At 49.3% G+C, this 23,379-nt stretch overlaps 1 protein-coding gene across 4 annotated transcripts in view; it reads left to right on the top strand.

Moving 5' to 3' along the window:
* Window positions 1–23,379, top strand: part of FARP1 (FERM, ARH/RhoGEF and pleckstrin domain protein 1) — a 291,757-nt gene that overhangs the window by 179,680 nt on the left and 88,698 nt on the right. For all 4 annotated transcript variants that reach the window (XM_062194003.1, XM_062194002.1, XM_062194001.1 and 1 more), the window contains exon 3: window positions 9,531–9,635. In XM_062194003.1, coding sequence (XP_062049987.1) covers window positions 9,531–9,635 — 105 coding nt within the window. The remainder of the gene's footprint in view (window positions 1–9,530; window positions 9,636–23,379) is intronic.

The raw sequence follows: 23,379 nt of genomic DNA, 5'->3' as shown, positions 1-23,379 counted from the left end.
TTCACTCCCCAAATGGCTGCAATGGCCAGGGCTGGGCCCGGCCAAAGCCAGGAGCGTCTTCTGAGTCTTCACATGGTGCAGGGGCCCAAGCCCTTGAGCTGCCTTCCACTGCTTTCCCAGGAGCGTTAAGTGGCAGCTGGAGCAAAAGTGGAACAGTCGGGCCTCGAACCGGTGCTCATATAGGATGCCTGGCATCACAGGCAGCAGCTTAACCAGCTGTGCTACAACACTGGCTTCCCACCCACCCCCCAGCCCCCCAATTTCTTTCTTTTTTTTTTTATTTGACAGATAAAGAGAGAGGAGAACAAGAGAGAGAAAGAGCGAGAGAGAGAGAGAGCACCTTTCCACTGGTTCATTTTCCAGATGCCTGAAAAAGCCAGTGGGTCTGAAAACAGAGGCTGGGAACTCAGTCCCAGTCCCCCACGTGGGTGACAGGAACCCAATTCCTGGAGGCATCGCTGCTGCATTCCGGGGTCTGTGTGAGCAAGAAGCCAGAGTCGGGAACGGGAGCCAGGAAGCAAACCAGTGTGGAAGCTGCTGTCTCGACCATTAGGCTAGATGCCCACTTCTGCAAGATTCTTTTTTTTTTTTTTAATTTCAATGCATTTTACACATTTTTTGAGTCTCTAATTCTAAAGTGATCCAGAGACAATAAATTGTGCAAAATCAGCAAAGCCAGCGCTAAGAGCAGGTGCATTCTCCTGTGAGGTTTTTCTTATTTTGCTCATTCCATAATGGATTTCCCAGAAAGCAGTAGAAATCCCCCCACACACACACACATGCGTGCACGCATGTACACGCACACACACTGTGCCGTGTGGGAATGAAGGGAGAAGCGAGTTGTGTGCTGCGGACGCTGGCACTGAATATCGGGAGTCACAGCGCGAGAGCTGAAAGGGCCCATTCTGCTGCTGGCCGCGAGCCGGGGCCTCGGAAACCCAATCTGAAGTGTGTTTAGTGAGAGTTCTGGGCGCTGGGCTCACTGCCGCGGGAACAAGGACACAGTGTGTCCTCCCGGGTGGCGTGGCCGCCCTGAGAGCCACGGCGGGGAGGAAGAATCGCAGCGCTGTGGCCAGGCCGAAGCATCTAGCGCCGGCTCCCAGAATGCCCGCCTTGTTCCCACTCCCCCGGTGTGGGTTTGAAATCCCAGTTCCCGTCAGTGGTGATCCCAGCGTTTCCTGATGGGTACTCCCCCCTCCCCCTCCGCCTCCGCCTCCCCCTCCCCCCATAGATCCCTGTATTCTCAGTTACTCTGTCCTTACAGCAACCCCAGGAGGTGGTTCAATAACTATGCTCATTTTGCAGAAGCAGAAACAGGCCCAAGGTGTTCCATGCCTCAGTGTGTGTGGCCTTAGGCACCCTGCAGTCCTCCAGCCTGGGATCTCCCAGTGGGGGTGGTACAGGTGTGCTGCCCCCCACCCCTTGCAGGTGCACCTGAGCGCTCAGGTGCCTGTATTTACTCGGACATCGTCGCTGATGTCCCACAAAGTCACAGAGGCCGAGACGTCCTGTCCTGGCTTCTAGGGTCCTCGTGAGAAAGCCTGTGTGTGTGTGTGTGTGTTCTCTCACCCTTTGCTTTTCTCTTAACTTTGAGGAAATCTTTTCATTCTTCCAAAATTTCACACTGGTGTTCCTTGAGGTGAGCCTCATCCATTCGTTCTGAGAGCTACTGCCTGACCCTGTTCAGGCTGGAGGGTTCTAGAAGATGCTGTCCTGTTGTTCCTGGGGGATTTTCTGTCCTCCTGGTCTCGATGGGGAAGACCTGTGCGTAGGCTTCCAGGAGCTCCAAGCATCTTCTCTCTTCCTCTTCTCATCTGTCTTTCCCCTTGGGGGAGTTATCAGCTTCACCTCGTACAGTCATGTGTTTATTGTTGCTATGCTACTTTTTACGTTTAAGAGTTCTCTCTTGTTATCCAAGTGTTGCTTTTTCTAGCAGGTGAGTTTTTTAAGCTATAAACGTTTAGTTCTGCAGATACAAACTGCAGTGTTTCTAAAAGTTCTTACTGCACCTGCTTCCTCGGCAGTACGTGTATCTCCCTACCGACTCTCTGGCCTGTCGTCCCTCCTTAGCTCTGAGCTTTCTTCCCTTTGGGCGACACTTCTCACCTCTGGGCCATTTTCTCTGTTTTCTAGGAAGTTGGTCTCTGTCTTTCTTTTGCTGCCCCCGAGTGGGGCCTCTGATCCAGTGGGGGTGAGCTGCCTGTGTTCCATCTGTTGCTCCCTTCCTATTTACATGAAGCGGTCCAGCAGTGGCCTTCCTAGGGAAACCACGTGTTTATGAGCAGATGGGCGGGTCCCCGTGGCTCTCCTGAGCTGCTGCTCCTCTGAGAGCTCTTTACACTGTGCTTTTATGGGTCACAGCTGGGGGACCCTCGCCGGAACCCTGTAGCCTTCCGAGCCGGTGGCCCGGCCCCTCCCACCTCGCCAGGCCCTGAGGGTCTCCAGAGCCGTAGCAGTCTCACGGCCAGCAGCCACAGGGACACATCAGCTGCCTGCCATGATGATTCTGCTGCTTGTATCCCATCACTCAGAGAGTCTTGGAGGCCACAGTCTGCTTCCTGAGCTGTGATTGCATTGTGATCTCAGAGGGACAGCACTGCTGCTGCCCACGTGTGGCTGAGGGGTGGGGGTCAGCCTGGTCCTGGTTCACCTGCCCGGGCTGCAGGGGGCGATCTACCACACGCAACAGCCCAGCCTCACCTGCTCACCCTCCTGGAGGCCGGAAGTGAGAGCTGCAGGTCTCAGCAGGGCCCTGTGCTCTCCGTCTTCTCCTGCCTGCCTCTTCCAGCTTCCCGTGGTGGCTTTCAGCCCTTGGTGTTCCTTGGCTTGGAGCTGCGTGGCTCTGATCTCTGTCCGCACGTGGTCACCTCATGAGGCCCATAGGGGTCATGGAGGAGGCCCCACCCCGATGACCCCATCGTCACTGGATTGCATCAGCAAAGACCCTCTCTGAATAAGGCCTCCTTCACAGGTGCCAGGTTAGGACTTGAGCAGCTGTGTTTGAAGGACACGGTCCATCCCATGCTGCTGGGTTTGGCAGTGGCGTGGAGACTCAGGCTGGGTGTTGGGCTCAGATAGGAATCAAAGTAGAGACTGTGGAGAGAACCAGGCAGCCGTGCCCACCCAGGCTCCGTCGTCATCTGGTAGCAACGCATCTGTGTGTCTGGAACATACTCAGAGCTGGCCCTTGCAAGAGACACTAGTTGTCGTGATGTGCCTTCCCTCGGTACCTGGCACGTGCCCACACGAGGCTGTATTTGCTGAGTGCTTGCACCCCAGCCTCCTCGAGCTGTCACTGTGGTCAGTGCTTCTGGTACCTGGTTAGTAACTGATGGAAGACACTAAGGGGGTGGCTGAGGGCTGGTGAGGGGTGTGACCGCGATCGACATTCCCAGAGGGGTTCATGGAGAGTGGAGGGGGCAGGGCCATGGAGGGAAGCCGTCCCCCACGTAAACGTGCCCTGATCGTCCTGGTTACACCAGTTCCCAGGCAGTAAAAAAAAGAAATGCTTCCAAAAAACCTTCACAGGTGCAAATTGGTAAACTGAGTCAGACATTCTAGGTTTCCTTCTAGAAGATCATTTCCGGAGGGTGAAACCAAGGAGCAACTCATGTTTGCAGCTTCTTTGAGGAGGCGGGGAAGGGAGGGCAATTATGCCCCAGCTGGAGGAAGAATCGTGCCTTTATTCTTCTAGAAAGAGGTAAATTCTGCTGCACAAAACTTCATGTGATAGAAGAGACCCAAAGGCATAGGAATAACTTAAAAGCACGGTAAAGGAAAGCAGCCTGGGTTCGGAGGTTGTAATAGCAGGAAGCTGGCTGCTCACCTTCCAGACGTTCCCCGAGAAGGTCAGCCTCCTCCCTACATCATCTTGTAAGAGACAGTGAGGAGCCAGCTCAGACAAGGGAGATGTGGGGCCCACGCTGGAGGTAGCCATTACCCATGCAATAGGGTAAGAGCAGAGCCCTATGGGGCGTGATTAGAAGTGGCCAAGAAGAAGACCCTGTGGTCACGCAGCTTTGCTGATCACTGGTGTGCTCTACAAAGTGCAGCTATGCCTAGACTGTTACAGAGCATGGGGTGGGCAGGGCAGGACTGTGAGGTTGCTTGGAGCTGACAGAGAGGTAGAGATCTGCCACTCTGCCCTCAATACCAGCACTTGTGTGGGTTTTGAGATGCTGCCTAGTAAACTTGGTTTCCCTTTGTCGTGCCTGGTATTTTGTGCAGCCCCAGGCATGTGTGTGCATCTGTGTGTGTGTGTGTGTGTGAGAGAGAGAGAGTGTCTGAGTGTATGTGTGAAACCATGCACGTGCATGTATGTGTGTGAGAATGAGTGTGTGTTTGACCATGCATGTGTGTGCATGTGTGTTTGACCATGCATGTGTCTGTGACCATGTGTGTGTCTGTGACCATGCATGTGTGTGGCCATGCATGTGTGAGAGTGTATGTGAGTGTGTGTTTGACCATGCATGTGTGTGCATGTGTGTTTGACCATGCATGTGTCTGTGACCATGCATGTGCCTGCATGTGTGTGAGATGATGTGTAAGGGTGTATATAACCATGTGTGTGTCTGTGACCATGCATGTGTGTGGCCATGCATGTGTGAGAGTGTATGTGAGTGTGTTTATGATGAAGCATGTGTGTGGCCATGCATGTGCAGGTGTGTGGCCATGCATGTGCATGTGTGAGTGACCATGCATGTATTGACCGTGCATGTGTGTTTGACCATGGTCCTATGTGTGGGACCATGCGTGTGTGTGAGAGAGAGAATGTGTATGAGTGGATGTATGACTGTGTACCTGTGTGTGTGTGAGCATGACCATGCACACACGTGAGTGGTGAAGTTTGTTGCTCTTTGAGAGATGCTCTGATAAGTGGATGTCCTCGGGGTCTCTGTGTTCCGCTGGCTTAAGGGGTGGCGTGGCTCCTGTATTCCCCACTCAGACTTTATGGGCTTATTTACAGGGTCAGGCTGTTGGCTGGTTTGCTTTTCTCTCTAAAGGGCTGGTGGATTTGGAGCTTTTGACCCCATCATTGACGTCCAGTGCTGACTCTGCCCCAGATGCCTAAGTTGTGGTGACTTCCTAAGGTGTCCTTTTATGCCTTTTTTTTTTTTTTTGCAAGACAAATATTTAGTGCATGGCCCTGGATATTCACTCATTCTTCCCATGCAATCAGATCCTACTCCCTTGATATTTTCCTGAGGTCCAAAATACACGTGTTCTTGATTTTCTTGCTCTCGAAAGCGGTGGTCGCAGGTTGTATCGTGAGTCAGCCGCTGCAGTACCCGGCCCCAGTCCTCAGTTACTTCTCCCTTTTGCATCTTCGAGTTTTTTATTGTGGTCAAATGAGTGCAGCCTGAAGTCATGGCCATGTCCAAGCATGCAGCGCACTGGCGTTCAGACGTCCACAGCCACCATCATCACCACCATCACCACCATCACCACCACCATCACCATCACCACAGCCACCATCATCACCTTCGGCCTGCGGAACCCCTCTCTTGCAAAACTGAAGCCCTATCCCCAGTAACCGCCAGCTTCCCATCCCCCCCACCCCCAGCACCTCGCACTCTTCCTGCTACTTTCTATCCATATGTATCTGACTTCTCCAGATTCCTTATGGAAGTGGAATCCTCAATTATTTGTCCCCTGCACTTGGCTAGTTCCACTTTGCATAAGGTCCTTGTCCTTAAGGTTCATCCGCAATGCAGCATGAGTGAGAATTCTCTCCCTTTTTAGGGCTGAGTGATACTCCCTTGCATGGGCTGACGCATTTGGTTTATCCGTTCATGGGTGGACGCATGGGTTTTGCCAGCTCTTCCCAATTGTGATTGACACTGCTGTGAACATGGACCTGCAGAATGTCGAGATCTTGCTTTTCAGTTCTTGTGGTTGCATACCCGGGAGTACAATTGCTGGATCCTTTGATGATTCTAGTTCTAAGTTTTTTATATTTTTTAAGACCTCCTACCATGCAGTTTTCCATGGTGGCTGCCCATGTTACAGTCCCAATGTGATTTGGAACAGTTACTTTCAGAGTGAAATTCACAACCTCATTAGAGACTTGCAGGTGAGGGAGTAAGTCTACTGTTGGTGGAAGAGCAAGAGCGATTTCCTTTAAAGAATGAGGAGGAAGGCCAGCACCCTGGCTCACTAGGCTAATCATCCGCCTGCGGCGCCGGCACACCGGGTTCTAGTCCCGGTCGGGGCGCTGGATTCTGTCCCGGTTGCCCCTCTTCCAGGCCAGCTCTCTGCTATGGCCCGGGAAGGCAGTGGAGGATGGCCCAAGTGCTTGGGCCCTGAACCCACATGGGAGACCAGGAGGAAGCTCCTGGTTTCGGATTGGCGCAGCGCTAGCCGTAGCGACCATTTTGGGGGTGAACCAACGGAAGGAAGACCTTTCTCTCTGTCTCTCTCTCACTGTCTAACTCTGCCTGTCAAAAAAAAAAAAAAAAAAAAAAAAAGAATGAGGAGGAGAATTTTGCACTGCCTTCCCTTCCCTGAGATGTTTTCCGTGGAGCAGGATTTAGCCCTGGATGTGTGTGTGACACTCAGATGGTTTTACACATTTCCTAAAAGGCTTTCACCCTGTGCACAAGCATTTTAAGCAATGGCTGCTGGGGACTCATTGGGATATTACACAGAGACGGTGGAGCCCATTAGAGTGACATGTACCCGTGAAATTGTCGTATAATGAGTGCTTTTAAGTCCTCAGGAATACTTTGTAGTGATGCAGTTCCCCGGGTTTCCTTGCATCTCGGAATGTGGGCAGTGCCCACGGGGAACTTCATGGTCTGCTTGACAGGTGCGTGTTTTATGGGTGAGTTTTAGGAGCCATAAAGTTGTCATTCAACACTGAGCCGGCATTGCCCTATCAAATTTTTCAGTACCGTAGAAAAGTCATTTTCTGTAAACGCTTGTACAAAGTCATACATTTTAAGGAGATTTCTAATTTATGAGCTAGATTCCAGGCATTTATTTTCCCCCAGCCCAGCACTGCTTAGGGAGTTCGTCGTTGCCAAGCTTGTCTCCAGAAAGGCATGGCAGTGTTTGCCATGGGAGGTGAGACCGGGGGCCGTAGCCCCCAGCGTGGCACCATTCTCTGCCCAGTTGTGCTCAGGAGGTCTGCAAAACTCCCTGCTCACTCGGTAAAGGACCTGGCCTCCATGTGGCCTCCCCCCTCCTCTCCTCCAAAGCTCTGAATTTAACGCCCTGGCCATAAAGACATCTGTCGCATGTTGGGGTTTTCCACTTGTTTAGATTTCCGGGGTGACTTGTGACTCATTTCCCAGGCTCTGTAAATCTGGATGAGGTCATCCAAGCCCCTTAGTTCCAGAAATTCTTTGGGAAACCTGGGTGCCTGTCAGCTGGACAGATAATTGGGGCTTCACCTTTGTAGCAAGCAGGCAGCGTCGAGAGCTGTGAGAGAAGGCTTGGGCAACCGAAAACCTGCGCCACGAGAATTCTTCCACCACTTCTTATCTCTTGACCCCTTTCTATAAAGTTCCTGTTAACACCCAGAGATTCCACTGGAGATGCCAGGATAAGTAGCTGTGAGTCGGTTAGACATGTGGTTCTTTGGAGGCAGGTGTGAGACCTGGATCTCAGGTGTGGATCAGCTCATCGTCCCCTTGGGTAGCCCCACTGGGGGTGTCCCCACTCACACACACCATGTATTGGAAACAGGGCAGATAGTGCTACAGAAAGGATCGGTAACCAGCCATTGCCGCTGATCTCTTAGGTCCCTTCCCCTTGGGTCAGGACGCAGGGTCAGGGGCCGTGTGAAGGGGACAATGGGGCTTCCACAAGGTCTCATGTGAGCCTTGGAGCAGTCGTCCGAAGTCGAGTTCCAGATGAGGCCGACCGGATCGGTGGCGACCGTTGCTCACGTCTGGGTCGCAGGCTCAAGAGAGGGCGAGTGGGGGCCGGGGCACCTAGTGGCGTCTGTTAAAGAAGAAAAGGGGCTTCTTCCTCATGACCACTAAAGCTCCCGTGGGGGCTGCTGTGGCCGCGCAGGGACGGCTGTGGACAGGTCCATCATGGAGCTTGGTCAGGCTCCGGCTCTCCCTGGCAGCCTGTCTCCTGGGCCACCCACGGGTTCCCAGCATGCTCTGCTCTTACCGGAGGGTAGGCGAACGTCTAGAATCAGTGACTGAAGAAGGCATTGTCTTTGATCTTGGTGGTGCAGCGGGATCCATTTCTCTGGAGTCTCAGCTGTCAGCCAGCAGGCAGTAGAGAGACCAGGGCAGGCAGTTCTGGGCTCTGTGGCGTGCACATTGTGTTCTCGGCTGCAGTGTAGAAAGTGCGTGAGCCTTGTTGGTTGCAGCAGACTGAATGAGGGCCCGGTGCTTTACCAGCCCACACGAGCGTCAAGGTGAGTGAGGAGCCCCCAGCTACATGGACAGCAACCACGGCTACTCAGCTGTGTCCAGTGGAACAGAGTGGGGAACTTTGATCCACTTGTTCCTCCTTGCAGTTGACTGAAACGGGCCGTCTTTAGAGGTGAGGACCTGGGGTGGGTGTGAGCCAAAGCAGAGTCCACCCCAGGTGTTGCAGGAACCGTGAGAAGAAAGCTCTCGGTGAGAAGCCAGCGGGCAGGGTTTCAGCCTTCCCAGGAAAGGCCTGGGGTCATGACTTGAGAAATCGTGTCAGAAACTCGGATGCAAATGTTGGCGGCAGCTTTTGTTAGGGATTGCCCTCACTTGGAAGCAGCCGAGATGTCCAGCAGTAGGTGAGCAGATGTACAAGCTGGCACATCCCGGCAGAGTCCTCTAATCCAGCAATGCAAAGACCTGAGCTCTCTGGCCCCTACGAGACACAGAGGAACGGTGGACGCAGGCTGGGAGAGGAGCCAGCCTGCGGGGGCTCTGCTCCCTGGGATTCCTGCTAGGTGACACTCTGGAAGGGGGAGCTGTAGAGACAGACAGAGGTCAGGGGGCGACAGGGACCCCCAGGGAGGTGGGGATGGGGAAGGGGTGTGCACAGAGATCTGGGACGGGCAAGGTAGTTTCATCAGTGCCACCATCCTGCGTGACACGGTAGTGATGGGGAGGGCCGTGTCTCCCTATACCTGTCAGCTCCCCTGGAACTGTATGGCTCCTGAGTGAACCCCAATATAAACAACAGACTTGGGTGTTTCTACCATGTCAGCGCTGGCCCAGTACCAAGGGTGTTGGGAACGAGGCAGCTGTGTCTAAGGGGTGTGGGAGCCTTCTGTGCTTGCTCCATTTCCTATCACCACAAAGGCTCTAACAGCCAAGGTCCGTTACTTCCAAGGTGGGGCGGGGCACTTGCCAGGGATTGGGACGGGAAAACGGCAGAGACTCACGTCTGCATTAGGGCCAGCAGAGGCCGCCACGGAGTGGGTGGGCGGGTGCTCAGGTATCCTGAAGATGGACGGCAACTGGCTGTGAAGGACCCACAGGGCCAGAGCCAGAGGTTTCGGGGGGGGGGGGGGGGGGGGTTGCTGTGGATCGTCTCGGTCGCTGCGTCCCAGAGAGCTTAACTCCTGTCGCTTCTGTTCACAGCAAAGAGCTCCGGGGAAGGTGCTGCTGGACGCAGTGTGCAACCACCTGAACCTCGTGGAAGGCGACTACTTTGGCCTGGAGTTTCCTGACCACAAAAAAATCACGGTAGGAGACGTGACGTCCATGCTACTGCTGGACCGTGTGTTTGTCTGGGCACGGGAGAATCCCTGGTGGCCACATAGAAGTAAATGAAGCAAAGAACACTTAGCACATTCTCAATGACTTTTTTTTGTAGGAAGAGTGGTTTGTGCCTTTGAGCAGCAAGTTCCAAGGGCACATAAAATGAAACTAGGGCCAGGCCTTTGGCACAACTGTGAAGTCACACAGCTGCCCACATCCCATAATATCACAGTGCTGACTCAAGTCTGGGCCGCGCTGCTTCTGATCCAGCTTCCTGCTAATGTGCACCTTGGGAGGCAGCAAGTGACGGCTCAATTGCTTGGGTGCACAATGGAGTCTTGGGCTCCTGGCTTCGGCCTGGCCCAGCCCTGGCTGCTGTGGGCATGACCCAGCAGAGATGGGACTGTACTCTTTCTGTCTCTCTGCCTTTCAAATAAAATGAATGAATTAATTTTTAAAAAAGAAGCTGTCTTCCTCTCACCGTGTCTTCTCCCCGCCCCCTTCTGAGAACTGCTGTCACCTTGTTTATGCACCTGCTGTCGTGTATGTTTCAGCCAGAGTCTGTAGGCATGTATGCAGATGCATAAATTTGCAATAGGCAAAGGTGTGGAACACTCTTCCTGTACTTCCCTCCTACGGAGGAGGCCTTTCCTTCTAGGCACATGGAGTCTCCTTCCTTCTACTGCATAGCTCCCCACTGTTCCATTGAAGGGACATGTACCATTGACAGCATCCACTCTGAGACGGAAGGATATTGCTTTTCCCAATGTTTTGTTGTCACGAGCCATGCTTCTGTGTGCATATCCTTATATTGGTGTGTGCCCTCATGGCTGCAGGTTTTGGTCATTCAAATCCAAAGGCTTGGAATTGCCCAGTCATTGGACGCAACCATCTTCGAGTTGCTGAATCTGTCAGATGGCCCTTTAGAAAGGTTTTGCCATTGGAACCCAAAGTTAGAACACCGCACCGTGGTGTTTATATTTCTTTTGTTGACAACACTTTTCCTAAGGCTGTGTGTGAGGCCCCTTTGTTAGTCGCCTTCCTCGGCTGTGCCCCTAGTGACCGCATTTCTGTTTAGCTGTTCCTACTGAGTTTGTACTGGTCACTGTGATGGGGGTCGAATAGACTAAGATACAGGGGCTTTGTAATCCAGGTGGGGAGTCAGGACATGCAGGGCCCAGAACAGGGGTTCCCCTGGAGCGAGGGCATGCAAGGCGGTGGGGATGATCAAATGTCTGTGTTCCAGAAATCGCTCCCAGCGCCTACACAGGACTGCAGGAACAGATGTAATCACGGGATATTCTGGGGCAGGGGGCAGCCCTTGTAGAAAGACCAGAAAGCAAGTGGGCTGCTCGGGAACCTGCAGAGAAGACCAGAGGACCGGGAGAGGAGAGCAATGGGGAAGGCAGTGAGGAGACGTGGTTGAAAGGCAGTGGGAGCTGCTGGTGCAGGACTTCTGATGCCTTGGCTGTGCAGTGGAAATATAATAGGAGCCACTCAAGTTCAACTTTTCCAGCAATTATGCTGAGAAAAAAAGGTTTTGAAAAAACCCAGCGAAGCTCATTTTAAGCTGCATTTTATTTAACCGTATCTATCCAAGAACATTAGCACTTCAGCCCGCGATCGGTGTATAGAACCAGGAATAGGCTGTTTTCAAGCTAAGTCCTCTGGCCACGCCATGCCTGGGAATCCGGTGTGCATCTGACACTTCGGTTCCTCTCGGTTCACACCAGCTGGGTCTGCAATGACTCCACATGGCATGGAGGCTCTGCCATGCTGAAGCATTTGGGAGGCTGTTCATGCGTTTGCAAGAGCCATGCTGGGGTCTGGCTGCTGGGCTGGCCAGGTTTGAATAGGTTGAGCCTGGAGGGGGAGAGCTATTAGGCAGATGAGCTTGCCGCCACTGGAGCTCAGGGAATGTGGGAGGGGCTGCAGGGAGATGGGTGGAGTGAAGCCATTTTGGGGGGCTGTGGAGAAGGTGCCGGAAGGGGTAGACTCCCAGGCAAGCAGCTCAGAACAGCTTGGATTCCAGGCTTTGTCCGCTGTTGGGTGCCAGTGGTGCCAGTCAGGGGCAGCCAAGCACTGGGGACGCTCATGAGTCAGGCATCACAGACGCTCTAGTGGAGAAACCCAGCTGGCATGCCACAGGGAGCGAGTCCTGGGGCTGGTGAAGACAGGAGCAGAAATTCCGCTTCAAGACTTGGGCTGGCTTAGATACCTGCTGAAGCTCTGAATGCGCCTGCCATGGGGTGGGACCAAGGAGGGATGTGGGCCTTTGGAAGGCAGGCAGAGGGAGGAGCCCCCAGAGGAGGGGTGGAGAGGGGGAGGAAAATGAGAGAGGAAGCAGTCCCACGGCAGAGCTTTCAGATTCATCCATTTTGTTGCAAATGACTGGATTTCATCTTTTTTTACTGCTATGTATTATTTCATAGAGTACATATCCCATAAATTCTTTATCCAGTCTTTGATTTACGGGCATTTAGGTTGATTGCATGTCTTAGCTATTGTGAATCAAGTTGCAATAAACGTGGGGATGCAAAAAGCTCTTTTATTTGCTGATTTCAATTCCCTTGGGTAAAGTCTCCCGAGTGGGATGGCTGGGTCATATAGTAGGTCTATATTCAGATTTCTGAGGTATTTCCAAACAGTCTTCTGTAGTATTTTTACCAGTTTACATTCCCACCAACAGTGGATTAGGGTACCTTTTCCCCCACATCTTTGCCAGCATTTGTTGTGTGTTGATTTCTGTATGAAAGCCATTCTAACAGGGGTGAGATGAAACCTCATTGTGGTTGTGATTTGCATTTCTCTGATGGCCAATGATCCTGAACATTTTTTCTTATGTCTGTGGGATATTTGGATTTCCTCTTTTGAAGAATGTCTGTTTAAGTCCTTTGCCCATTTTTAAACTGGGTTGTTTTGCTGTTAAGTTTCTTGCTTTCCTTATATATTCTGGTTATTAATCCTTTATCAGTTCTATAGTTTACAAATATTTTCTCCCATTCTGTCAGTTGCCTCCTCGCTTTGCTGAGTGTTTCTGTTGCAGTACAGAAGCTTCTCAATTTGATGTAATCCCATTTGTTAATATTGATTGCCTATATCTCTGAGGTGTTTCCCAGGAACTCTTTGTGCCAATATTTTGCAGAGTTTCCCCAGTGTTTTCTAATAATTTGATATTAGGTCATAGATTTAATTCTTTAATCCATTTTGAATGGACTTTTGTGTAAGGTGTAATGTAGGGGTCCTGCCTCATACTTCTGCATGTGGAGATCCAGTTTTCCCAATACCATTTGTCAAAGAGACTGTCCTTGCAACAGGAATTGGTTTTAGCTCCTTGGTCACATACAAGTTATTTATAGATGCTTGGATTGATTTCTGGTGTTTCTATTCTCTTCCATTGGTCTACCCATCTGTTTGTACCAGTACCAGGCTGTTTTGATTATAACTGCCTTGTAGTATATTTTGAAATCTGATATTGTGATGCCTCCAGCTTGGTTTTTGTTGTATAAGATTGCTTTAGCTATTTGAGGTCTTCTGTGTTTCCATAGGAATTTCAGCATCATTTTTTCTAGATCTGAGAAGAATGTCTTTGGTATTTTGATTGGTATCTCATTGAATCTGTAAATTGCTTTTGGAATTAGGGACATTTTGATGATACTGATTCTTTAATCCATGAACATGGAAGATTTTTGCATTTTTTGGTATCTTCTTCTATTTCTTTCCTTAATGTTTTTTCTTTAATGTTTTCATTAATGTCAAAGATCTCTATGACATCAAAGATCTTTGTCATCCTCGGTTAAATTTTTTTCAAGGTATTTGATTTTTTTATGTAGCTATTGTGAATAGGCTTGATCTTAGAAGTTCTTTCTCAGCCGTGGCATTGTCTGTGTATACAAAGGCTGTTGATTTTTGTGTATTGGTTTTCTATCCTGCTACTTTACCAAACTCTTCTATGAGTTCCAATAGTCTCTTGGTGGTCTTTGCATCCCTTATATATGTCGTCTGCAAATAGGGGTTGTTTGACTTCCTCTTTCCCAATTTGTATCCTTTTGATTTCTTTTTCTCACCTAATGTCTCCAGGACTATATGGAATAGCATTGTTGAGAGAAGGCCTCCTTTTCTGGTTCCAGATATCAGTGGAAATGCTTCCAAGTTTGCCCCATTCAATAGGACACTGGCTGTGGATTTGTCATAAATTACCTTGATTGTGTTGAGGAATGTTCCTTCTATACCCAATTTTCTTAGAGTTTTCACCACGAAAGGGTATTGTATTTTGTCAAATGTATTCTCTGCATTTATTGAGATAATCATATGGCTTTTGTTCTGCAGTTTGTTAATGTGATGTATCACATCGATTTTCTGGTGTTGAACCATCCCCTGCATACCAAGGATAAATCCCACTTGGTCTGGGTGAATGATCTTTCTGATGTGTTGTTGCAGTCTATTGGCTAGTATTTTGTTGAAGATTTTTGCTTCTATTTTCATCAGGGATATTGATATATAGTTCTCTTTCTCTGTGGTATCTTTTTCTGACTTAGGAATTAAGTTGATGCAGGCTTCATAGAAGGAGTTTGGGAGGATTTCCTCCATTTCAGTTGTTTTGAATAGCTTGAGAAGAACTGGAATTAGTTTTTCTTTAAATGTCTGGTAAAATTCAGCAGTAAAGCCGTCAGGACCTGGGCTTGTCTTTGTTGGAAGGATCTTTATTACTGATTTAATCACCATTTTGTTTATTGGTCTGTTTAGGTTTTCTATGTCTCATGACTCAATTTAGGTAGGTTGAATGTGTCCAGGAATCTGTTTCTTCTCCGTTTCCTGATTTGTCTGCATAGAGCTCCTTATGGTAATTCCAGATGATTTTTTATTTCTATGGTATTTGTTGTTATGTTTCCTTTTTGTCTCTGATTTTATTGATTTGGGTCTTCTCCCTCTGGTTTTTTGGTTAGTTGAGCCAGGGGTGTGTCAATTTCATTTATTTATTTATTTATTTATTTATTTTTCAAAAAACCAGCTCTTCGTTTTGTTGATCTTTTGTGTTTTTTTTTTTGTGTTTGTTTCAATTTTGTTTGTTCCTTAATTTTAATTATTTCTTTCCTCCTACTAATTTGTGGTCTGGTTTTTTGTTTATTTCCTAGGTTTTTGAGATGCATTGACAGCTCACTTTTGGGGACACTTTCCAATTTCTTGATGTAGGCACTAATTGCTAAAAACTTCCCTCTTAACATTACTTTTGCTGTATCCCCTAAGTTTTGATATGAGGTATTGTCATCTTCATTCATTTCCCATAATTTTTTAGTTTCTCTTTTGATTTCTTTTATAACCCACTGTTTAGGAGCATGTTGTTCCATCTCCATGTGTTTGCATATGTTCTTGAGATTCTTGAGTTGTTGATTCTGAACTTCAATCCATTGTGATGAGAGAAGGTACATGGTATGATGTGGATTTTTTTGAATTTGCTGAGACTTGCTTTTTTGCCTAGTTTATGGTATATCCTGGAGAAAGTTCCACGCACCAGTGAGAAGTATGTGTATTCTGCAACTGTTGGGTGAAAAGTTCTGTAGATATCAGGTCTATTTTGTCCATCGTGTTGATTAGCTCTGCTGTTTTCTTTGTTGATTTTCTGTCTGGTTAATCTATCCATTGATGAGAGTAGGGTGTTGAAGTCCCCCATTACTGTTGTATTGGAGTCTATGTCTCCTTTTAGATCAATTAACAGAGCTTTTCAATAGCCAGGCACTCTGTAATTATGTTCATATATGTTTGTTATAATCACAGCTTCCTATTTTATTGATCCCTTAATCATTACATAGTGTCCTTCTTTGTCTCTTTTAATATTTTTTGTGTTGAAGTCTATTATGTCTGATATTTGGATGGCTATACCAGCTCTATTTTTTTTTGTTTGTTTGTTTCTGTTAGTATGGAATAGCTTTTTCCATCCTTTCACTTTCAGTGTATGTGTATCTTTGTTGATGAGGTGTGTTTCTTGTAGGCAGCAGATATATAGGTCTTGGTTTATAATCCACTTGATGAATCTGTATCTTTTTTTTAAGATTGTTTTTAGAATTATAGACAATGAGAGGGAGAGACAAAGTCTTCGATCCGCTGGTTCATTCCCCAAATGGCCACAATGCCCGGAGCTGAGCCTATCCAAAGCCAGGAGCCTCCTCCAGGTCTCCCATGAAGGTGCAGGGGCTCAAGTGCTTGGTCATTCTCTACTGCCTTCCCAGGTCATAGCAGAGAGCTGGATCAGAAGAAGAATAGACAGGACTAGAACTGGCACCCATATGGGATGCCAGCCTTGTTGGTGGAGGATTAACTTGTGCCACAGCACCTGGCCCTCAAGTCTGAATCTTTTAACTGGAGAATTAAGGCTATTTACATTCAGGGTAACTATTGATATGTAACTACTGGGACCTGCTGTTTTTCCATGAATATTCCCATCATTTACTTTTGGTTTCTTTTGTACTTTTACTGGGGAACTTTCTGATTTTGCTTTTTTTTTTTTTTCTTTTCTCAAAATAGTGGGTTTCTTTCTGTGTTTCTGTATGTAGCACATCCTTTAGCATTTTTTGTAAGGCTGGATGTGTGGTGACAAACTCTTTCAATTCCGTTTTGTTATGGAAAGTCTTTATTTCACCTTCATTCATAAATGAGAGCTTTGTATGATACAGTATTCTGGGTTAACAATTTTTTCTCTTAAGATTTGGACTATATCTTGCCATTGTCTTCTAGCCTGTAGGGTTTCTGATCAGAAGTCTGCTGTGAGTCTAATTGGAGCTCCTCTGTAGGTAATCCAGCATTTCTCTCGTGCACGTTTTAGAATCTTTTCTCTATGCTTCACTGTGGAAAGTTTGACTACAATGTGGATCTTTTCTGGTCATATCTGTGAGGAGTTCTGTGTGCTTCCTGTACTTGGACCTTCCTTTCTTTCTCCGAGTTAGGCAATTTTTCTGTAATTATTTCACTAAGTAGGTCTTCTATTCCATTCTCTTTTTCCACTCCTCAGGCACTCCTAAGACCCATATGTTGGGTCATTTGATCCTATCCCACATATCTCTAACATTGTTTTTTAAATTTTCTAATTTCTTCTTCTTGTTTTTGGTCAGACTGTATAATATCCAGAGATTTGTCTTCTAGCTCAGGTATTCTTTATTCTACCTCTCCAACTCTGTTGTTGAGGCCTTCTACTGCATGTTTTTAATTTGATCTATTGAATTCTTCATTTCTAGTATTTCATTTTGATTTATTTTTAAAAATCTCATTTTCGTGTGGGAAATTTTCATTCATGTCATGTATGGTTTTCTTTAGCTCTTGAATTTGCTTCTGATTACTTTTGAGTAACTATAATTACTTTCTTTAATTCCATTTCTGGCATTTCCTCAATCTCTTCATCTACACATTCTAATATTGAAATATTGTTGTACTCCTTTGTGGAGGTCATAGTGTCTTCCTTATTCTTGTCTCTTGGGTTTTTCCATTTATTTTTAGGCATTTGTAAAAATTATTTTTCCTCCGATGGCTTTTTATCTTTGAACCATGCCTCTGTGCTTCAGGGGAATTTCTATGCTTTCACTGAATACCAAGTGATGTGTGGTGAGTGTGGCCAGGGCGTTCTGGTCCGTGTTCCAGGATGGGACGGGTATGCATGGTAACTCCCAGGTTGAGCATAGTAGCTTTCCTCTGGTTAACTGGACGGAGAGCAATGATCACCTCTGTTGGTGTAACCACTCTTTCTCCTCCGGGCTGAGGAGTGCCCAGATGTTTGCCCCCAGTGTGTTCAACACTCATCCGCCCTGACACACATATGATCTGCCCAGCCCCTGCTGTGAGCACTTCTCCCTCTCCTGTGAGCTGCTCTGGGCCACCAAGGAGCTCTGAGAGTGCCCTGTAGCACTCTGATTGCCCAGAACCCACCCCTACCCCATCTCCTTTCATGGGATCTCAGTGTTTTCAAAGTATCAGCAGCCAGGGCTGTCGGGGTCAGGGAGTGCAGTTGGAGCCACTCCGTTAGCCCATCCTGACAGCAGGGGCACCACGGTGCTCCCAGGGCCACTGTCTGCAAGTATTCCAGCCCACTGGATCAAGACCTGTCCTCCCAACCAGATTTGGTGCCAGTGGGGCACCCGGGTTTTTTTTCCTGGTAAGATCTCTGGGTCACAGGCACGCACTGTACCTGCTGACCCCAAATTTGCTGGGTGTGTGCACACAATCTCGGTTGGCTGCTACACGCCTAAGTGCAAACACGGAGCCGGCCCTCCCACCACTGGCCTATTTGTAGATCTCCATCTTTGGAGGAAGCTCAGGAGTGGAGAAGTTAAGACATTTTCACAAAGGTGTGTAGGAAACAGAGCCGGGAGCTGGATGCAAGTTCCATTTAGACACCAGCCCAGTGCTCTTAGCCACCATCCTGCGTTAGACACCAGCCCAGTGCTCTCGGCCACCACCCTGTGTTGACCATGTCTTTGTATTTTACTCTTACAATATCCCAACCTTAGAGGCCATTTCATGTAATTTTTAAGAATAAGGTGTTTTAGCGGAGTTGATCTGTGGTCTTAGAGAGGATGGCGTGAAGTGGCCAAAGCAGGTGCTGGGCGCATTCCGTTGCTGCGTCTGGGTGCTGGTTCCGAGAGTGTAGCCCATCCATACCAATCAGCAAGCTCTACGGTTATACCACGTGCCATATGGACAGACAGAGGTGACACTGCTGTAACAACTCAGTGCCAAATGATGAAATGGCAGCACCCGGACCAGATGTGACAACCAAAGAGTGCTGGAGTCTGGATGCTGGGATGTTTTGGAGGGGCTGGGGCCAGGCTTGGTTGGATGAACTCAGGAAGGGCAGCTCACCTGTGCGAATAACAAACAGCAGCTGATTGTCCTCTCTCTCACACACACACCTTCCCAATACAATTGCTTGCAACTGGAAGACGGGCACCTGCTGCCCAGATTCTGGGCAGCACTGCCGTTCTCGCTAAGTGGTGTACAGTAGCCAGGCAGGCTGCTGGGGCTCCACTGTCCCTTTGCTTCTTAGCCACAGGTTGATGGGGTGTGCTGCTCCACCGTACTGAGCCTCGTAGGTACCATGGGGATAATGGTGCCCATTTTATGGGGTCTTTCAAAGGATCAGATGTGACATCATGAGGGTGCTTGGATATGTTTGTGGAAAATGGAATTAAGAGATACATTTATTGTGGTGCAAAAAGCTTTGAAATCTGTATGCACAAGGGGTCTTTAAAATGTTTATGGAGGGCTGGTGCCATGGCACAGTGGGTTAAGCCACCTCCTATGGCATCAGCATCCCATACAGGCACCAGTTCATGTCCCAGCTGCTCCAGTTCTGATCCAGCTCCAATTCCTGGAAAAGCAGCATAGAGTGACCCAAATATTTAGGCCCATGTGGAAGAGACCTGGATGGAGTTCTAGGCTCCTGGCTTCAGCCTGGCCCAGCCTTGGCTGTCGCGACATTTGGGAAATGAGCCAGTGGATGAAAGGTATCTATGTCTCTCCCTCTCTCTGTACCTCTGCCTTTCAAATAAATGAATAGAATCTTAAAAAAAAAAAAAAAAAGAAAGAAAGAAAGAAAGAAAAGGTTCATGTAAAGTGCATGTTTTGAAAAACTATGGATTTCAAAATTTTGGCACTAAAATACACTTAGCTTATAATTCCTCTTTCCATGAACTTTTGTTTTTAAAAGATTTATTCGTTTATTTGAAAGGCAGAATTACAGAGAGGCAAAGAGAGGGAGAGGTCTTCCATCCGCTGGTTCATTCCCCAGTTGGCCCCAACTGCTGGAGCTGCACCGATCTGGAGCCAGGAGCCTGGGGCTTCTTGCAGGTCTCCCACTTGAATGCAGGGGCCCAAGGAATTGGGCCATCTTCCACTGCTTTCCCAGACCATAGCAAAGAGCTGGATCGGAAGAGGAGCAGCCGGGACTAGAACCATTGCCCATATGGGGTGTCAGCACTGTAGGCAGCAGCTTTACCTGCTATGCCACAGCGCCGGCCTCTCCATGAACTTTTTAAAGTACTCTTGAATGTCCCATGTTTGGGACCTCTGACAGTGTCCAGGAAGCATTGGTTATGGAGTTAAAAAGATAAAATTACTTTGGTACCAGAAATTTTGAAGCCCCTCTGCACAAGGAGGTCTTCAGGAAGTTCTTGGAGGGCCTTCATCTGCATCGTTGCCATCACTACTTTTTTCACTGTGGTCAAAAATAGCACGAGATATATATATTGTATATATATACACACACACACACATACATGCATACATACACACACACACACATCGTTAAGATATATATATATCATCTTAACGACTTTTAGGTGCACAGCGCAGTAGCGTTAACTGTATGCATGTGTTGTGCAGTAGCTCCCTAGGGCTTCTTACTCAGCTTCTGCACTGTACATTTGCAAGGCAGAGCCACCCCTCATCATAAGGTGGCGAGGAAGCCCGAGATGCTGTGCTCAAGGTCGCAAGTGAGTTAGTGATGATTATTAAATAATCAGTTACGCTCTGCCCTTGCTTAGACTTGTCCTGTGGCTGCCCAGTGCCTGGACTTGATCGCTGTGTTTGCTGCCAGGGTGGCCTGTGCTGTCCCTGAGGCCAGGCACCCCACAGAGCCGAGAAGCCTCCTCATCAGCGTGTCCTTGTAGATTGGACCTCTGCGGCAGAAGCGCATGGATTCTAGAAATCAAGACCCTGTGCGTCATACGCCAGCTAATTGCAACATGCGGTCTGAAGGCTGGTGGAAGACCAGAAAGCCTTGAGTTGCCACGAGCCAAGGGAGTAAGCTAAGGAAACTAATGAGGGCTTCTCTCTGAACAGACTTAGCTGGAGTTTGCTAGAACTGGACACAGAGGCCCAGGGCTGAGGCCTGGTGGAGAAGAGGGCTCCAAGGAGCCAGAGGACAGTGTGGTCAAAGGTGGGCTCTTTGTCACAGCCACCACCCCCAGGCAAGACAGAGCAGCCAAGGGCAGGGTGGACACGGACAAGCGTGGCCATGTGCCAGGGAAACAAGTTACAGGTCCAGGAATGTGGACTTTGTATGGCACTGTGTCCACGTGTGATGAACATGAGTCTTCTGTAGTTTTTTTAAATATTTAATGCAAAGCCAATCATTGCATCCAAGCCGCACCAAAGCAGACAGGGGTGGCAGCTTTCACCCATGGGGTGTGGTTTTATGGTATTCCTCTGACGCAGGTATTTTATCATCTGCGTTCGGCCACGCACTAGGGCAGAAAAGTGACTTGCCCAGCCCGTCACCATATAAAGCACATAAGCAGGGCTCGCACGTGGGTCTCTCTGGGCCAGGGCACGAGCTCGCTCTGCTACGCTAGGCTGCAAAAAATGTTGAAGTCCATGTGGAAATTTTCATTCTACAGCTTCTCCATGACCTGCTTGAAGACGTGCCCTAGCTGCATGAGCGAGACTGCTGTTCCTGGCCCTCGGAGGACAGTGGGGAGAGCCTTGCCTTGTGGCCCGTGCACCTCCGTGCCAACGTTAGCATTGTCTGGCCGCAGCTGGGCAGATTTGGAATGTTCTTGATTTTGCAAAAATGGGAGTCATGAGTGCCTGTTGTCCAAGGCTGTCAGGAGGACTCACTCAGACGCTGCACAGTAATGAGCCCAGCGGGGCTCCTGGCACACAGTAGGCTCGCCAGTGTCTGTGACGTGCACCCACTGTGCAGCCTGATGCAGAGCCATGGAGGTCCACCCACTGACCGCATTAAAACCATTCGGGTGGGGCTGAGCAAGTTGACTGGCGTCCTATCATTCACCTATCCTCCTCCATGCCGGGAGATGGGTTTGCCCAGTGGCAGGCAGGCTTCCGAGGGGTGTGTGGTCATGGGACCCGCATCCTTGGGGTGGCCAGTGTCCCTCACTGGTGGCGTCCCAGACCCTACCACCCCTGCATCTTCTGACCCCAGCTCTTCCTGGGGCGCCAGCTCAGGATGCCTGTGGCCAGAGGGGCCTGTGAAGGAGGAACAGGGCAGGATCGGGGGCAGGGGAGTGCCGGGGAGGTGCGGTGGCTGTGTTGACAGAGCGGGTCCCCAGTGGTGCTTAGCTCCTCCGAAGCTGAGCACCCTGGAGGAACACAGGTTCTCTAGATGGGCTGTGGGTGGCGTCCCACTTCCAAAGCCTGTGCGATCCTTTTGTTTTTTTGCCTTTGTTTTAATTGAGTCGACTTTATTTTTAGAGCAGCTTTAGGGGGATAGGGACACTGAACAGAAAGTAGGGTGCGTGTGTGTGTGTGTGTGGCTCCGCCTCCCACTGCCAGCACAGCGCCGTGCCCCTGTTGTCACTGCATTGTGTGTGGTGTCTGGTGCGTGTGTGGCAGTTGATGGAGTGGGCTTGGTGCATGGTGATTGATTGCCCTCCGGGTTTACGTCAGGGCACCCTGTCTATTGTCCTGACCGGCACCCACCACGCCAGCCTCAGGAAAAGTAGTTTCACTGCCCTGAAGCTGCCCCGCGCTCTAGCCACCTACTCATTCGTCTTCCCTCCAAGCCCTGCCACCTGCAGTCTTTCCCCCAAGTTTCCTTGTTTGCTGTGTTCTTGATGGCCGGTACCCTGGGGCCTTGCTGACTTGGGAGAGCCTGCCCCTCCCAGGGCTGGTCAATTTTTGGTGATTGCAAAAGCCTCTCTGGGGAAAACCTTTTCCTGTGTGATCTCACCCAGCCAGAGCTGTCCTCCACCTCTTGCTCCGGGGTTCTTACACCCCAGGAGGCAGCTTCAGGATTTTCCTAGAGCCGGATACCCACAACTGGAGGTGCACCCACACCCCAGTGCCCCCAAAACGACTCAACCCATCCAACCTCAAGAGCCTCTTTATCCCACTCTGCCTCCCCACCAAGGCGGGAGAAAGGCTCCTGCCCCTCCTGTACCTCACCCTCTGCCTCCCAGGGTACCCACAGGAAGTCCAGGGTGACAGCTTGAGAGGAGCAGCCAATACAGGGTGGGCCTGATGGGCTAGAGCAAGCCAGGGCCAGTGACCTCTCAGGAGAGACCGTGGAGAACAGTCCAGAATGAGCCGAGGAAGGGCAGAGAAGCGGAGGAGCCGGGAGAGGCACCTGCCGTGTCTTTAACACTTTGACAGTAAGAGGAGAAGCTCTGTGAGCTTAGAAAAGCTACCTTGACCCATGCCTTCGTACAAGGCTAGGACATGTACCAAAATGTCTTGTGGTCCATTTTAGACACAGAACGGAAAATCACGGTAGCTCACCTGCAGTTGTAGCAAACTCACCAGGCGAACAGGATGTTAAGCAGTAGCCAACTCACAAGAGGAAATTAACAGGTGACACCTGGGAAGGTTGTCCCTCCCCCTGCCATAGTACTCAGCCAGTGAGGAACTGGAAGCGGGACCTGGATGCCAGGATGTAAACTGCTTCTGTCACTGCTCTGGGCATTTCTGCCCAGACACCGGATCTTAGGAGACCAATAATCAGGTCTCACTTTGACTGCATTTCCTGAGTCCAAGTTCATCTCTTGACTGGACAAGTGAAGACATTTCCCACAGGGAACAACTTTCACATATGAGCAAGTGACAGATAAGTGTCAAAGCCATAAAGAGATGTATATACAGATTTCCATCTGTTCATTCATGCCTCAAATGAATGCAACAGGCAAGGCTGGGCCAGGCCGAAGCCAGGAGCCACGAACTCCATCTGAGTCTCCCACAAGGGTGCTGGGACCCAAGTAGTTGAGCCTTCACCAGCTGCCTCCCAGAG

This window comes from Lepus europaeus, chromosome 6 (genome assembly GCF_033115175.1).
Source record: "Lepus europaeus isolate LE1 chromosome 6, mLepTim1.pri, whole genome shotgun sequence".
NCBI lineage: Eukaryota > Metazoa > Chordata > Mammalia > Lagomorpha > Leporidae > Lepus > Lepus europaeus.
The sequence above is the reverse complement of the archived record's forward strand: the minus strand, read 5'-3'. Positions and strand labels throughout refer to the sequence as shown.